At 42.5% G+C, this 17,294-nt stretch overlaps 1 protein-coding gene across 1 annotated transcript in view; it reads left to right on the top strand.

Moving 5' to 3' along the window:
- The first annotated feature begins 7 nt into the window (after window positions 1–7).
- rnf170 (ring finger protein 170) overlaps window positions 8–17,294 on the top strand; it is a 34,612-nt gene continuing 17,325 nt past the window's right edge. Inside the window, exons 1-4 of the mRNA XM_063046716.1 lie at window positions 8–200; window positions 8,117–8,270; window positions 14,520–14,607; window positions 16,660–16,768. Of these exons, the coding sequence (XP_062902786.1) occupies window positions 8,134–8,270; window positions 14,520–14,607; window positions 16,660–16,768 (334 nt within the window). The 5' untranslated portion in view covers window positions 8–200; window positions 8,117–8,133. The remainder of the gene's footprint in view (window positions 201–8,116; window positions 8,271–14,519; window positions 14,608–16,659; window positions 16,769–17,294) is intronic.

Raw genomic sequence — 17,294 nt, forward strand, 5'->3', positions numbered from 1 at the left:
CGCCTCACGCGCCCTGCACGGTTGGAATCGAGGGTGGGGGGCACGTAACAATAGTCGGCCGCTGGGCGGAATCACCCCCCCTCCCTGGTGCGACATGACTTAAGAAAACCGACGGAAGAAGCGCGTTTGCGGCAGTACCGAAAGGAACAATCGAGTAACACTGAACGCGTCAGCGAAATTGTTTGTGCTTTAAAGGGCAGGTAATGAAGGACGGCCTGCTAGTCCTAACACCCTGTTCATTTCCCTACTGTGCAGTTGCTTTCTTGCCTTAGAATAAGGTTGTTTTAAAGTCTACCGTTCTTGGTTCTTGATCCTCCAAAATATTCCGCATGGAATTTAAACTAGAGGTGGTGAAGGGTGGGCTTAAGAAGGAGATTTTTGAAAAAGAAAAGCTGCCTTAAATTCCGTTCGTCAAATTGTTCCTGCATACATGTAAATAAAAACGCAGATCTGGAAATACTCAGCTGATCAGATATCTGTGGAAGGGGCACCAAAGTTAACATTTGCGCTTGCCGTTGGTATTGTATGACCTGAATATTTCCAGTATTTCTCTCGTGGTAAGAATTAGGCAATTAGAAGTTTCAGAATAAGACTTTGGACGTGTTCAATGATGGGGTGGGGTGCAATTTAATGTTTTAGCTACAGAATGCTTCTGTAACTCAAAAAGACAGAATTATAAAGCTTGAACTGAACTGGGAGTGAAACTGACTTTTTCCTGATATTGAGTTAAATATCATTCTGGAAGGTCCTATATTGTATTCTAGTAGTAACTTCCTAAGAATATATTTTATTCAATATTTTCAGTACTTCTCTGAAGAAGTGAAATTAATTTTCCAGGATTCTCTTAATCCAGTTTATTGTTGGAGGTGGCAGTATTTAAAAATTTTGTTTAACATAAAAAACTGACTATTCCTTTAATGGTATATTGTCAGCACTTAAGAATTTTAGTTACTTCCATCATCAGTAACCCACTGAAGTTAAATGGTTACAACAGGAATTCTGCGGATGCTGGAAATTCAAGCAACACACATCAAAGTTGCTGGTGAACTCAGCAGGCCAGGCAGCATCTCTAGGAAGAGGTGCAGTTGACGTTTCAGGCCGAGACCCTTCGTTAGGACTAACTGAAGGAAGAGTGAGTAAGGGATTTGAAAGTTGGAGGGGGAGGGGGAGATCCAAAATGATAGGAGAAGACAGGAGGGGGAGGAATGGAGCCAAGAGCTGGACAGGTGATAGGCAAAAGGGATACGAGAGGATCATGGGACAGGAGGTCCGGGAAGAAAGACAAGGGGGGGGGGACCCAGAGGATGGGCAAGGGGTATATTCAGAGGGACAGAGGGAGAAAAAGGAGAGTGAGAGAAAGAATGTGTGTATAAAAATAAGTAACAGATGGGGTACGAGGGGAGGTGGGGCATTAGCGGAAGTTAGAGAAGTCGATGTTCATGCCATCAGGTTGGAGGCTACCCAGACGGAATATAAGGTGTTGTTCCTCCAACCTGAGTGTGGCTTCATCTTTACAGTAGAGGAGGCCGTGGATAGACATGTCAGAATGGGAATGGGATGTGGAATTAAAATGTGTGGCCACTGGGAGATCCTGCTTTCTCTGGCGGACAGAGCGTAGATGTTCAGCAAAGTGGTCTCCCAGTCTGCGTTGGGTCTCGCCAATATATAAAAGGCCACATCGGGAGCACCGGATGCAGTATATCACCCCAGCCAACTCACAGGTGAAGTGTTGCCTCATCTGGAAGGACTGTTGGGGGCCCTGAATGGTGGTAAGGGAGGAAGTGTAAGGGCATGTGTAGCACTTGTTCCGCTTACAAGGATAAGTGCCAGAAGGGAGATCAGTGGGGAGGGATGGGGGGGACAAACGGACAAGGGAGTTGCGTAGGGAGCGATCCCTGCAGAATGCAGGGGGGGGGAGGGAAAGATGTGCTTAGTGGTGGGATCCCGTTGGAGGTGGCGGAAGTTACGGAGAATAATATGTTGGACCCGGAGGCTGGTGGGGTGGTAGGTGAGGACCGGGGAACCCTATTCCTAGTGGGGTGGCGGGAGGATGGAGTGAGAGCAGATGTACATGAAATGGGGGAGATGCACTTAAGAGCAGAGTTGATAGTGGAGGAAGGGAAGCCCCTTTCTTTAAAAAAGGAAGACATCTCCCTCGTCCTAGAATGAAAGGCCTCATCCTGAGAGCAGATGCGGCGGAGACGGAGGAATTGCGAGAAGGGGATGGCATTTTTGCAAGAGACTGGGTGAGAAGAGGAATAGTCCAGATAGCTGTGAGAGTCAGTAGGCTTATAGTAGACATCAGTGGATAAGCTGTCTCCAGAGACAGAGACAGAAAGATCTAGAAAGGGGAGGGAAGTGTCAGAAATGGACCAGGTAAACTTGAGGACAGGGTGAAAGTTGGAGGCAAGTTAATAAAGTCAACGAGCTCTGCATGTGTGCAGGAAGCAGCGCCAATGCAGTCGTCGATGTAGCGAAGGAAAAGTGGGGGACAGATACCAGAATAGGCACGGAACATAGATTGTTCCACAAAGCCAACAAAAAGGCAGGCATAGCTAGGACCCATACGGGTGCCCATAGCTACACCTTTAGTTTGGAGGAAGTGAGAGGAGCCAAAGGGGAAATTATTAAGAGTAAGGACTAATTCTGCTAGACGGAGCAGAGTGGTGGTAGAGGGGAACTGATTAGGTCTGGAATCCAAAAAGAAGCGTAGAGCTTTGAGACCTTCCTGATGGGGGATGGAATTATAACATATAGTTACAACAGTGCAAGCAATACCATAACTTGATGAAGAACAGGCCATGAGCACGGTAAAAAAAAATGTTCAAAGTCTCTCGCAAGTCCCACAGCTCACGCAGATGGGAGAAGGAAGAAAACTCTTCCTGCCATGCCCGACCACAGTCCGACTCTGAGTCGTCCGAAAACTTGGAGCCTCCGACCAGCCCTCCGCCACCGAGCAACATCTCTGCCAACCGCTTCGACCCCAGCCCCGGCCGCCAGCAGCAGACAAAGCCGAGGATTTTGGGGCCTTCCCTCCGGAGGTTCTCGATCGCACAGTAGCAGCAGGAGCGAACCGGGCATTTCAGAAGTTTCTCCAGATGTTGTTCCGTGCTTCTCATGGCTGTCTCCATCAAACCAGGATTGTGCACGGTACCCTATTTAACAAATTCGATATCATTTCACCGGAGAGGCTGCGCGCACGGGATTGGTTGACTATTAGAAAACAGAGAGTTGTGATACATGGGTGTTACTCTGGTTGGCAATCAGTGGTGAATGGTATGCCATAGGGGTCGGTGCTGGGTCTATAACTGTTCACGATATATATTAATGATCTGGAAGAGGGCACCGAGTGTAGTGTATCCGGGTGGAAAGGCACATAGTGCAGAAGATATGGAGAGTCTGCAGAGAGATATAGATAGGTTAAGTGAGTGGACAAGGGTTGGAGTACAATATTGGTAATGCAAGGTAGGAAGGAAAAATGGAAGATCAGATTATTATTTAAGTAGTAAAAACAATTACAATATGCTGCTGTGCAGAGGGATGGGAGTGCTTGTGCATGAATCACAGAAGGCTGGTTTGCAGGTGTAGCAGGATATCAAGAAGGCAAATGGAATGCTGGCCTTCATTGCTAGAGGGATTGCATTTAAGAGCAAGGAGGTTATGCTGCAACTGTACAGGGTACTGGTGAGGCTGCACATGTAGTTCTGGTCTCTTTACTTGAGGGAGAACATACTGACTTTGGGGGAGGTGCAGAGGAGGTTCAGCAGATTAATTCCAGGGATGAGGGGGTTGGACGATGAGGAGAGATTGACTCAACAGGGACTGTACTCTCTGGAATTCAGAAGAGTGAGTGCAGTTCTTATAGAAACATAAAATTATGAAAGGGATAGATAAGAAAGAGGCGGTAAAGTTGTTTCCACTGGTAGTTGAGACTAGAACTAGGGGACATAGCCGCAAGATTTGGAGGAGTAGATTTAGGGCAGAGATGAGGAAAAAACGGCTTTTCCCAGAGAGTGGTAAATCTGTGGCATTCTCTGCCCAATGAAATGTGGAGGCTACCTCAGTAAATATATTTAAGACAAGGTTGGATAGATTTTTGCATATTAGGGGAATTAAGGGTAATGGGGAAAGGCAGATAAGTAGAGATGAGTCCATGACCAGATCAGCTATGATCTTATTGAATGGCGGAGCTGACTTGACAGGCCAGATTGCCTACTCCTGCTCTGTTTTTCTTGTGTTCTTATGAGGTTGAGGAACTATTGGGTTAGCAAATGTAGAGGGGAGATACCCTGAAGTTGAGAACTGTGATAGTATGGGAGAAAGTGGCCCTATAATCCTTAGTGGGGTAGATAAAAGGACATGTCCAAGAGCTGCTGTCTAGCCTTAAAAAGGTAGAGGTCAGAAGGTGAGATTTCACAATTTTTGACAGATACCACTTCTCTGAAGAAGAGTTTATGAATATTAATACTACCTATTAAATGCTCCCAATGGCGTGCATCTCAAATAGCCCCTGACGACCAGGTCCAGCTATTGGCCTTCATGTGTGGCTTAGCTACTAAGCCCAGTGGAACTGTTTCTACTGACAGAAGGGGAAAGGCGGATTACTATCACCTTAAAACCAGTCCCTTCGGAGAGATGGGGGCTCGTCAACCATAGTTGGCAGCTCAACTAGGAAAAAGAAAGCTCTGATCTCAAAGTTCCGCTGCTTTACAACTATACCCACTCATGGGGAAAGGCTTCGGGAGTAAACCTCAAGGAAAAATCTGGAGCTGGAGTCTCTAAGGCAGTCCTACATTGAGTTTAACATTGACTAGCAACTCCTGCAACACTGCTGGTGCCAAACAGTATTTGTTTTCCTTTGGATTTATCAATTGCATGAAGAGGGGGAATCTACTGTATCAGGCAACAGTTTGTTCTCCATATCAAGATGCCCTGACTTACATATTAAAGTTGCTGGTGAACGCAGCAGGCCAGGCAGCATCTCTAGGAAGAGGTGCAGTCGACGTTTCAGGCCGAGACCCTTCGTCAGGACTAACTGAAGGAAGAGTGAGTAAGCAGTAAGAGTGAGTACTCACTCTTCCTTCAGTTAGTCCTGATGAAGGGTCTTGGCCTGAAAGGTCGACTGCACCTCTTCTTAGAGATGCTGCCTGGCCTGCTGCGTTCACCAGCAACTTTTATGTGTGTTGCTTGAATTTCCAGCATCTGCAGAATTCCTGTTGTTTGACTTGCATATTGTCAGGTAGTGCACTACGTCCATCGTCAACCTTGACCAATGGAGAGCCTGTACTTAAGGGAATTGCAATATTGTTTAATAATTATTATTAGAAAAAGGGTTATAAGATCTAAAATGTGAGAATGTGGAGTAAATGTTTAAAAACAAATTTTGTATGATAAAGTACATAAAAAGGAAGAGAAAATGAAAGTCGATAGATTACAAAACTGAAATGAGGGGAAAAAAGTCATGTGTTAGTTCTTGAGAGTTCTGATAAAGTAAGGGACAAAAAGTTACCAATACTAATAAATTGAAAGCACTGGGTGTTGTATACTCAAAAAAATAAAAATAACATGAGTACGAAGAAATTTCTTCACATAAGATGGTGAATTTTTGAAATTCTCCACCCAAGGTACCTGTGGTTGTTGAATAAAGGAGGAATATGAAAGAGCGAGATCAGAATATTTTGATACTGAGGAATTTTAAGACATAAGTTTGCACAAATGTAGAATTCAATATTAGTTTTTTGAATTGCTTTGCTAATTGGAGGGGCTGATGGCCTGGTTCTGTATGTTTTTAGTTGAAAGAAACAATATTTTTTGAATTCTTGAGCAATTTACCATGCCTATAAAAAGAATTCACCACCCTTGGAAGTTTTCATGTTTTATTCTTTTACAACATTGAATCACAGTGGATTTAATTTGGCTTTTTTTTTATATACTGATCAACAGGGGAAAAAAAACACTTCTGTGTCAAAATGAAAACAGATCTCTACAAAGTGATCTAAATTAAATACATATAAATAACACAGTAATTGATTGCATAAGTATTCACCCCCTTTTAATATGACATGCCAAACCATCATTGATTTTAGAAGTCACTTAATTAAATGGAGAAAACCTGTGTGTAGTTAAGGTTGTTATTGCCGGGGGTGGTAATACAGATAAGCTCCCATTACCTATTAAATGCTCCCAATGGCATGTGCCTCAAATAGCCTCTGAGAACCAAGTCTGGCTCCTGGCCTTCACAAGTGGCTTAGCTACTAAGCCCAGCAGCACAGTTTCCACTGGCAAGAGAAGGGGTAAAGGTGGGTTACTGGCACCTTGAAACCAGGCTCTTCAGACAGATGGGGCTCGTCAGCTGTGATTACAGCTCATCTAGGAGAAGGAAAACTCTGATCTCAAACTTTCACTGCCTTGTGGCTATAACCCCTCATGGGGAAGGTTTCAAGAGTAAGACCCAAGGGAAAAATCCAGAGCTGGAATCCTGAAGGCAGTCCTATATTGAGTTCAATGTTGTCTGGCTACTCCTACGGCACTGCTTGTACCAAACTGTATTGGTCTGTACCGTTCTTTTGGGTTCATCAGATGAAGGGGGGAGCTTACTACATGGGCAACAGCTTGCTCTCTATATCATACTGCCCAGTCTTGTGTATCTAGACAGCTGGGATGATGGAGGCCTCAGTCAAGGTGTTTCAATTGATTGTTAGTAAAAATACACCTGCTTCTGGAAGGTCCAACTGCTGGCGAGTCAGTATCCAATCAATGTAGTGTCGTCAGCAAATTTAATTAGCAAAAACTACATCATGAGGACAAAAGAACACATCAGGCAACTCTGCGAAAAGGTTATTGAAAAGCACAAGTCAAGAGATGGATGCAAGAAAATTTCCAAGTCACTGAATATCCCTTGGAGTGTAGTTAAGTCAATCATCAAGAAATGGAAAGGATATGGCACAGCTGTAAATCTGCCTAGAGCAGGCCGTCCTCAAAAACTGAGTGACATGCAAGTAGTGGAACTAGTAAGGGAGGCCACCAAGAGACCTATGACAACTCTGGAGGAGTTACAAGCTTCAGTGGCTGAGATGGGAGAGACTGCACATACAACAACTGATGCCCGGGTGCTTCACCAGTCACAGCTTTATGGGAGAATGGCAAAAAGAAAGCCGCTGTTGTGGGGGTGGGGAGGTGGGGATCTCTTGAAATCTTGGCTAGAGTTTGCCAGAAGGCTGTGGGAGACTCTGAAGTCAGCTGGAATTGGGTTCTATGGTCTGATAAAACCAAAATTGAGCTTTTAGGCCATCAGACTAAACACCATGTTGGGGATAAGCCAAACACCACACATTATCAAAAACATACCATCCCTACCATGAAGCATGGTGGTGGCTGCATTATGTTGTGGGCATGATGCAGCAGGCCCTGGAAAGCTTGTGAATGTAGAGTGTAAATTGAATGCAGCAGAATATAGGGAAAACTTGATGCAGTCTTCAAGATAACTATGACTTGGGAGAAGATTTGTTTTTCAGCAAGACAATGATCTCAAACATAAAGCCACAGCTACACAGGAATGGCTTAAAAACAACGAAGTTAATGTCTTGGAGTGGCCAAGTCAGAGTTTAGACCTCAATCCAATTGAGAATTTGTGGCTGGACTTGAAAGGGCTGTTCAGTCATGCAATCTGACTGAGCAGTTTTATAAAGAAGAATGGGGAAAAATTGCAGTGTCCAGAAGTACGAAGCTGATAGAGGCCTATCCACACAGACTCAAGGCTGTAATTGCTGCCAAAGATGCATCTACTAAATACTGAGTGAAAGGGGTAAATTTGTAGAGACATGTTTTCACTTCGACATGAAGAGTCTTTTCTGTTGATCAGTGTCAAAAAAGTCAAATTAAATCCCCTGTGATTGAATGTTGTGAAACAATAAAACATGAAAACTTCCAAGGGAAGTGAATACCTTTTATAGGCACTGTATTTGGTAATTTTGTAGTTGTAATAGAATAGGTGTTCTTATTTTACAAACAAAACACCTTTTCACCTAATTAAGTTCTTGTAGTTGACATAAACTCTAAATGTATATAGTACAAAGTATCATTTGCTCTGGGTGCTTATCATTTATGTTTTATTTAGGAATCTGTCACCTGGGTATGGAACAGCATCCAGAGCATGCACTTGGAACAAGAACTGATGATGTTTCACTGATTGAAGGAATAAGCAATCAGGTTCTTCTGACTGTAACAATCACCATTACAATGTTGGGGAGTTTGGTAACATTTCTGTATAGGTGAGAATATATACTTTGATCTATTTAATTTTATTTTTGGCACAATTTTAAATGCTGTGCATTACCAACTCTTGTTATACATTACACATTTTGCCATATTATACAAACAGTTCCTGATTCTAGTATGACGGGGTGTAATCAACGAAATAACAAAAATTTAAATAAACTGGTCTCCTTTTAAAATGGATTTATAAGAAAGAACTGTGACCCTCAGGTCGTGTTCGTCAAGGGAAAAAGGCTTTGGCCCCGCCAAACTGGGAAATCACGTTTGTGTGGCTGTTGTGTAATGTACCCCCAGTTACAAACCCACAATGCGAAATATCAGACAGTACACCATATGCAGTTAAATGATTGAACTTTATGAATCTTAATCTGAATATAGGGTTAGTAATGAAAATGTTTTTAAAAGGGCCCAATTCAAGTCAAAAGTTCACGTTGGAGCTCACGCAGTAGTCATTCTTCCACCATCAGTCTCCTCCAAGCGTCGCCGACCTTTGGACTCTCAGATCCCAGTCCACTCCGTCCGATGGTCTACCAGCTCTCTCCACACGCTTCTTCCCTCTTCATCTCTCCTCGACAAAAGACAGTGATAAAACATCCTTCCAGGTACACAAGACAAAGCAGCAATCTCCGATTGGCTAACATGCATACCACAGTCTTGTTATCTCCAGCCATAACCCAAACATTGATGCTACAGAGAAACCATTACCTCAGCAGTGAATATTACAGAGAAGCCATTACATTAGCCTTAGCAGTGAAACATGACAAAGAAGCCGTTACAGAAATAGTCTCATAAGTGGAAAGAACATTTGAGAAAAATGGCGAATGAATTTTTTATTAGAAGGTAAAAGACTGCAGATGCTGGAATCTGGAACAAAATAGCACTGAGCAGATCTAGCAGCATCTGTCAAGATAAATAATAGATTGACATAGCGGGTTGAGACATTGCATCTGAATTTTTTGCAGATGCTGTTTTCTGACAATATGTGGAGAAAATCCATCACAACCAAGTGATGCAGTCACAATGACAAGTTTGTATGATTTCCATTATATTTATGAGCATGTACGTTCACGATAGGCACATTGTTTCAATTTTTTTTATTGTTTAGGAACTAGTTTTGCCTGTTGGTTCAACTATTCATGTTTCAAGAAAGATCTTGTCTTCTATCTATATGTGTCCTTTCAATGTCACACTACATGCAAGTGGAATGGTTCTGAGATTCACTATTTTGTAATGCAAGCAACAAATATGTTGTGCACGATTATTCAATAAACAATCTATTTCAAAAGAAATTTGCCAAGATGTTTCCTGGCATGAAGCATTTCAGTTGTAAGCTGAGACAGGATAGATAGGCAGCACATATTTTTCTTCAATCAGGAAAGACTGAGGGAGGACTTTTTAAATTATATAGAATTGAGGAGCGTAAATATGGTAGATAGTGGAAAAACTTCCTCAAAATGGAAATATCTAAAATCATGTTTAAGGCAAAGAAGAAAAAAGTCAGAAGATATCTGTGGAATTTCTCCCCCAATCTGGAGTGCACTGCCTGAGAAGGTGGAGGCAGGTATTCTTGCAACATTTAGTGTCTGAATGAGCACTTCAATGATAAAGGCATAAAAGGCTATGGATTAGTGGGCCAAAGGTGCATTTCTGAAAGTGAGTAGCACGTACTTGGTAGTATAGCGAACAACAGGAATTCTGCAGATGCTGGAAATTCAAGCAACACACATCAAAGTTGCTGGTGAACACAGCAGGCCAGGCAGCATCTCTAGGAAGAGGTACAGTCGACGTTTCAGGCCAAGACCCTTCGTCAGGACTAACTGAAGGAAGAGTTAGTAAGAGATTTGAAAGTGGGAGGGGGAGGGGGAGATCCAAAATGATAGCAGGGGGAGGGATGGAGCCAAGAGCTGAACAGTTGATTGGCAAAGGGGATACGAGAGGATCATGGGACAGGAGGTCCGGGGAGAAGGACAAGTGGGGGGGGAACCCAGAGGATGGGCAAGGGGTATAGTCAGAGGGACAGAGGGAGAAAAAGGATGTGTGTATATAAATAAATAACATGGGGTACGAGGGGGAGGTGGGGCATTAGCGGAAGTTTGAGAAGTCAATGTTCATGCCATCAGGTTGGAGGCTACCCAGGCGGAATATAAGGTGTTGTTCCTCCAACCTGAATGTGGCTTCATCTCTACAGTAGAGGAGGCCGTGGGTAGACATGTCAGAATGGGAATGGGATGTGGAATTAAAATGTGTGGCCACTGAGAGATCCTGCTTTCTCTGGCGGACAGAGCGTAGGTGTTCAGCAAAGCGGTCTCCCAGTCTGCATCGGGTCTCGCCAATATATAAAAGGCCAAATCGGGAGCACCGGACGCAGTTTATCACCCCAGCCGACTCACAGGTGAAGTGTCGCCTCACCTGGAAGGACTGTCTGGGGCCCTGGATGGTGGTAAGGGAGGAAGTGTAAGGGTATGTGTAGCACTTGTTCCACTTACAAGGATAAGTGGAGGGAGGGAGCCAGGACGGAGATCAGTGGGGAGGGATGGGGGGGACGAATGGACAAGGGAGTCGCGTAGGGAGTGATCCCTGCGGAAAGCAGGGGGGGTGGGGAGGGAAAGATGTGCTTAGTGGTGGGATCCCGTTGGAGGTGGCGGAAGTTACGGAGAATAATATGTTGGACCCGGAGGCTGGTGGGGTGGTAGGTGAGGACCAGGGGAACCCTATTCCTAGTGGGGTGGCAGGAGGATGGAGTGAGAGCAGATGTACATAAAATGGGGGAGATGCGTTTGAGAGCAGAGTTGATAGTGGAGGAAGGGAAGACCCTTTCTTTAAAAAAGGAGGACATCTCCCTCGTCCTGGAATGAAAAGCCTCATCCTGAGAGCAGATGCGGCGGAGACGGAGGAATTGCGAGAAGCGGATGGCATTTTTGCAAGAGACAGGGTGAGAAGAGGAATAGTCCAGATAGCTGTGAGAGTCAGTAGGCTTATAGTAGACATCAGTGGATAAGCTGTCTCCAGAGACCGAGACAGAAAGATCTAGAAAGGGGAGGGAGGTGTCAGAAATGGACCAGGTAAACTTGAGGGCAGGGTGAAAGTTGGAGGCAAAGTTAATAAAGTCAACGAGCTCAGCATGTGTGCGGGAAGTAGCGCCAATGCAGTCGTCGATGTAGCGAAGGAAAAGTGGTTTGATTTAACTGAGGAAGGGTACTTAACCATGTAATAAATTTATTTATCCCAGTTGAAATTAATGATTTTGGATGATAATTGCTTGTTTATATATCTAAATAAAAGACAAAATTAATAACCAGTTAGTAATGGATATAGTAGTGATCTGGTAGTTAACATTTTATTTTACAATATTAAAATACAATTTTACTACATTTGGAATATCATCAATATTTGTAAGAATTGAAGGGAAATATTAGCAGTAACAAGAAATTTAGCATGATACAGATTTTGGAAAGTATTTAAACATGGAAAGCTAACAAAGTTAATACTTTAAACATTTGCGTATGTGTGTGTATAATAAATTAAGTGGGATGAGGAAATGAGCTGAAGATTTTCTCAGATGTTACATATAAAACAGCAAGAGGTAAATAAATTGTTAGACGATTTTAATGAACGGAAATACATAAAAAGGATAAAGGGAACAAAAATAAAAAGGATAAATGTAAAATTTTTTAACTTGTTGAGGATGTAGGGACACAGTGATTATAGACTTCAAATTTCAATTTCATACTCATATTGTTAAAAACTTTTTTAGGATGTAGGCAATGCTGACAAATTCAGCACTTATTGCTGTTTTTAATTGCCCTTGAAATTGCCACCTTCTGAACCGGTACTACTGTTCTGCATGGATTTTTCAGGATTTGGCCTAGGCAATTGACCCTGCCTTGTGCAGCTGGATCCTGGACTTCCTGTCAGATCGCCAGCAGGTTGTAAGAGTGGGCTCCCTCACCTCCAACCCTCTCACTCTCAATACAGGAGCCCCTCAGGGCTGCGTACTGAGTCCCCTTCTTTACCCTCTGTATACCCATGACTGTATCGCCATCCACAGCTCTAATCTGCTAATTAAGTTTGCTGGCGACACTACATTGATTGGCCTAATCTCAAACAATTACAAGGCGGCCTACAGGGAGGAAGTCATCTCTCTGACACAGTGGTGTCAAGAAAACAACTTCTCCCTCAATGTAGCAAAAACAAAGGAGCTGGTTGTGGATTGCAGGAGGAATGGAGATGGGCTAACCCCTATTGACATCAATGGATCTGTGGTTAACAGCTTTAAGTTCCTTGGCATCCACATCACCGAGGACCTCATGGTCTGTTTACACCAGTTGGGTGGTGCAAAAGGCACAACAGTGCCTCTTTCACCGCAAGACGGTTGAGGAAGTTTGGTATGGGTCCCCAGATCCTAAGAAGTTTCTACAGGGGCACAATTGCAAGCATCCTGACTGGCTGCATCACTGCCTGGCATGGGAACTGTACCTCCCTTAATCGCAGAACTCTGCAGAGTGGTGCGGACAGCCCAGCACGTCTGTAGTTATGAACTTCCCATGATTCACGACATTTACAAGGACAGGTGTGTAAAAAGGGCCTGTAGGATCACTGGGGACCCAAATCACCCCAACCACAATCTATTCCAGCCGCTACCATCCTTGAAATGGTACCGCAGCATAAAAGCCAGGGCCAGCAGGCTCCAGGACAACTTCTTCCTCCAGGCCATCGGACTGATGAACTCTCACTGATGTGAGTGTATTCTATATTACATTGACTGTTCTATTTATTATAAATTACTATGATTGCACATTTAGACGGAGACATAACGTAAAGATTTTTACTCATGTATGGGAGGATGTTAGAAATAAAGTCAATTCAATTCAAGGAATAGCAATTAATTTGAGTCAGGATGGTTTGTGACTTCAAGAGCATCCCGAAGGTAGTGATGGTCCCATGTGCCTATTGCTTCTGTGCTTTGGATTGAGGACTGACATTGAATAGCCTACAGTTAAATTTAAAAGTGATTGTTTTAAAATTTAATTCAATAAATCTGGTCATTTTTGGACCTTATTTAGATCAAGAACTAAATAATCCATGATCCAAACCCATGAAATTTGTGTAACTTTCTACCTTCATGACTGATGTTTTTTTTTAAAAGAAAATCTCTTTAATTCAGATTCACAATCCATCTAAATTAAAATCTGTTTAGACCATCGACTTAGAAGCAGAATTTGGCTAATTGGCTTATCAAGTCTGCTCCACCATTCCATCATGGCTGATTTATTATCTCTGTCAACCCCATTCTCCTGCCTTCCTTCGTAACATTTGGCGCTACTACTAATCAAGAACCTGTCAACCTCTGCTATGGTCTTTTCAGCCATCTATGACAAATCCACAGATACACCACTCTTTGACTAAAGAAATTCCTACTCCTCTCCATTCTAAAGGGACATCCCAATATTCTGAGGCTGCACCCTCTGGTCCATGTCTCCCCCCCTATAGGAAACATCCTCTCCACATCCACTTTCTCTAGACCGTTCTATATTCAATGAGGTCATGTTGCTTGCAGGAATATTTAGATTATGAAGACACGTAGTCCTCTTTTATTGTCATTTAGTAATGCATGCATTAAGAAATGATACATTATTTCCTCCGGTGTGATATCACAAAACACAGGACAAACCAAGACTGAAAAAACTGACAAAACCACATAACTATAACATATAGTTACAAACAGTGCAACAATACCATAACTTGATGAAGAAGTCCATGAGCACAGTAAAGTTCAAAGTTTCTCAAATGTCCCACATCCCACACAAACGGAAGAAGGAAGAAAAACTCTCCCTGCCATGCCGACTTTAATCCGGCCCTGAGTCATCCGAAAACTTAGCTCTGATCAGCTCTCTGACACCGAGTACTGAGCGCCATCTCTGTCCGAACGATTCAACCTCCTTCTCAGTTGCCAAAAGCAGGCAAGGCAGGGGATTTTGAGGCCTACCCTCCAAAAGTTTCCCGACCACACAGTAACGACAGCAGCGAACGGGCGTTTCAGAAATTTCTCCAGATGTTCCTCTGTGCTTTCATGTCCATTCTCCATCAAATCAGAATTGTCCACGGCCCCTATTTAAAAGATACGATATCATTTTTCACCGGAGGGCTGCACACACGCAGGCGTGCCGCCATCTCCTCCTGCCTTTATTTAAAATCTTTTTGTAATATTTTAAACTGGCTAATTTTTTTTTCATATACTCTTGTAGAAATGAGCAGCAAAACATCCACCCCGAGAATCAGGAACATATAAGGGAGCTCCGACAACATCTCCAAGCTGAGGCTTTAAATTCCCAGGTAAGAGCTTTATTCAGTATTCAAGAATATTCAATGGCATTTCCAGTACAGAAGGGTAAAGGAGAAGAAATAATTGTTACTCCAGATCCAATGCAGTAGAATAAAAAACACAATATGATGAAGAACGCAATAAATATAAATACTTAGCTTGTATACATTGATACATTAATTGTATAAATGACACTAGACACAGGAGTATTTGTACATAAGTTGACTCTGACCGGATGAGTGATAGTAATGGTGGTGGAGGTGTTAATCAGCCTTACTGCTTGGGCAAAGTAATTATTTGAGCTTGGTGGTCCTGACGTGGATGCTATGTAGCCTTCTCCCTGATGGAAGTGGGGCAGAGTCTATGAGCAGCGTGGGTAGGATTCATAAACTTTTTCACCATTTTCACACTATGTTACAGAAAACTATCTTGCAGCAAAATTGGTAACTAATCTATGTTGCTAAAAATCTTTTATGCACCATGTGATTGCAGTACGTTTGGAGATGTATTAAACTGTGGCCTCCTCCTGTCAATTTAAAACTCAAAATAGTTTTATTTTTCTCTTTCAAACATCGGGTGCTATTATTCCTCCTTCCTATATGCAGATAGGGTGTTGATTTTACCAAAATTATTGTGACTTTGCCTCCTAAATTTGCAGATGTGTAACTGGAGTGTAATTTCAATTCATCAAATCCTAAGACAGACTGAGCATAGAGGTGGTCACAACAAAGCAGAACTGACAAATGTATGGCATTGGTGTGCATTTGAAAGCCTATTACATATTTGTAGATGATGGAGAATCTATGGATAGAACTCTTCAGAGAAATTTGGAGGTGACTTGCCAAGTTGAGCAAAGTCATCTCTAGCAATAGGTTTGCAGCAATAACAGTGTGTGAACCATTCAAGGTATTGGCAAATAGTTGAATAATAGAGGAAAAACAAATGGCGAATAGCTTCATAATATAATTAATTAAGAGTACAAAGAAAGAGGTGTACATGACTGTGATCATCTGGTCGTATTACTGTAAGGTTAGAACAGAATCATATCACTGGCATATGTCATGAAATTTGTTAGGTTAGCAGCAGCAGTACAATGCAATATATGATGAATGTAGAAAAATGAATTGTGGTAAGAATATAAGTATACGTACGCGTGTGTGTGTGTGTGTGTGTATGTGTGTGTATCTATCTCAAAATCAGGAAACAAACGATAAGACGTTAATATCCCTTGTGCCAATGGGTCACGTGCACCTGCACAAGACTGCCTTGATGTTGGGTTGACGCCCGGGGGTTTTCAAGTGGGCACCCACCTTCCTCGATGTTTCATCGATTAGCCCACTACATCTCCGAAAGGCTCGACGATGACTTCTGGCATCCCTACCTTGATGCTATTATGGAGCCCAGGAGAGGTCTTTTTCTTTGATTCAAAGCTATGACTTTTTTTTATTCCACTGAGTTTTTTCTAAGATTATGTTTAAATTATACTTAATTTATTTTTAAATTATATTTAAATTAAGAATGGTGTTAAAACAGAAATAATAAAAAAAAAGTGAGGTAGTGTTCATGAGTTCAATGTTCATTTAGAAATCGGATGGCAGAGGGAAAGAAGCTGATCCTGAATCACTGAATATTTGCCTTCAGGCTTCTGTACCTCCTTCCTTACATTAACAATGGAAGAGGGCGGTAAGGACCCCCATCACCCAGGTGGATAAAACAGTAATGAAACATAAGAAAATTGGCTTTTTGAATAGTGCTTGGAGGCAATAAAAAATTTTACTGATCTTAGCAAGGAAAAAGATTACAAATTGAAATTTCTTGAGACTTTACACCAATTTTGAAAGGGTTGACCCTAAACAAAAAACAATGTAGCCTGAAAGAATATTGGCAAAGTTTTAACCCTTCAAACATGCTGTTGCAAGATCTGGTTCTAACATTGCAAACATTTAGAGTGAACTATGTAGAATGAAGCAATGATTGTCTTCCAAAATAATACTATTAAAATATGTAAAAAATCTAGATCTTGAACATCAAATCTACTAAATGGGCATTGTCTTATATTACAGAATGGATTTGAAAGCAATCGTCACCAGTTCTACACTGATACGTCCTGTCCAATTTGCTTACAGCTGGCTGTATTCCCTGTTGAAACCAACTGTGGCCACCTTTTTTGTGGTATGTGATTGTTGCCTTGAGATAGATGAGAGCAAAAAGAGTTTTCAAGTACTTGGGTTAGACTTTTTTATTTGAACTTCAGCCCCTTAGTTGGCAGCTCATCTAGGAGAAGAAAAACTGATTTCAAACTGTCTTGCGGCTATACTTGGTCACGGGGAAGGCTTCAGGAGTAAACCCCCAAGGAAAAATTGGGAGTTGGAGTCCCTAAGGCAGTCCAGAGTTGAGTTGAACACTGACTGGCAACTCTGGCAATGCCACTGGTGCCAAACTATATCTGTTTCTGCCATTCCTTTGGATTCATCTTCTGCATGGAAAGGGGGAGTCTGCTGCATGGGCAACACCTTACTCCTCATATTTTACTACCCTGGCTTGCATATGATGTAGACAGTCTGATCCATGGTTAACCCTGACCAACAGAGGGCCTGGTACAAGGGGACAGCATCCACTTAATGATCAAATTTAGCTTGATCTGGAACTCAGAAATGTGGAAGGAGGGGCTTAAATTTTCATTCCTCTCAGTATTAGG

This window comes from Mobula hypostoma, chromosome 4, assembly GCF_963921235.1.
Source record: "Mobula hypostoma chromosome 4, sMobHyp1.1, whole genome shotgun sequence".
NCBI lineage: Eukaryota > Metazoa > Chordata > Chondrichthyes > Myliobatiformes > Myliobatidae > Mobula > Mobula hypostoma.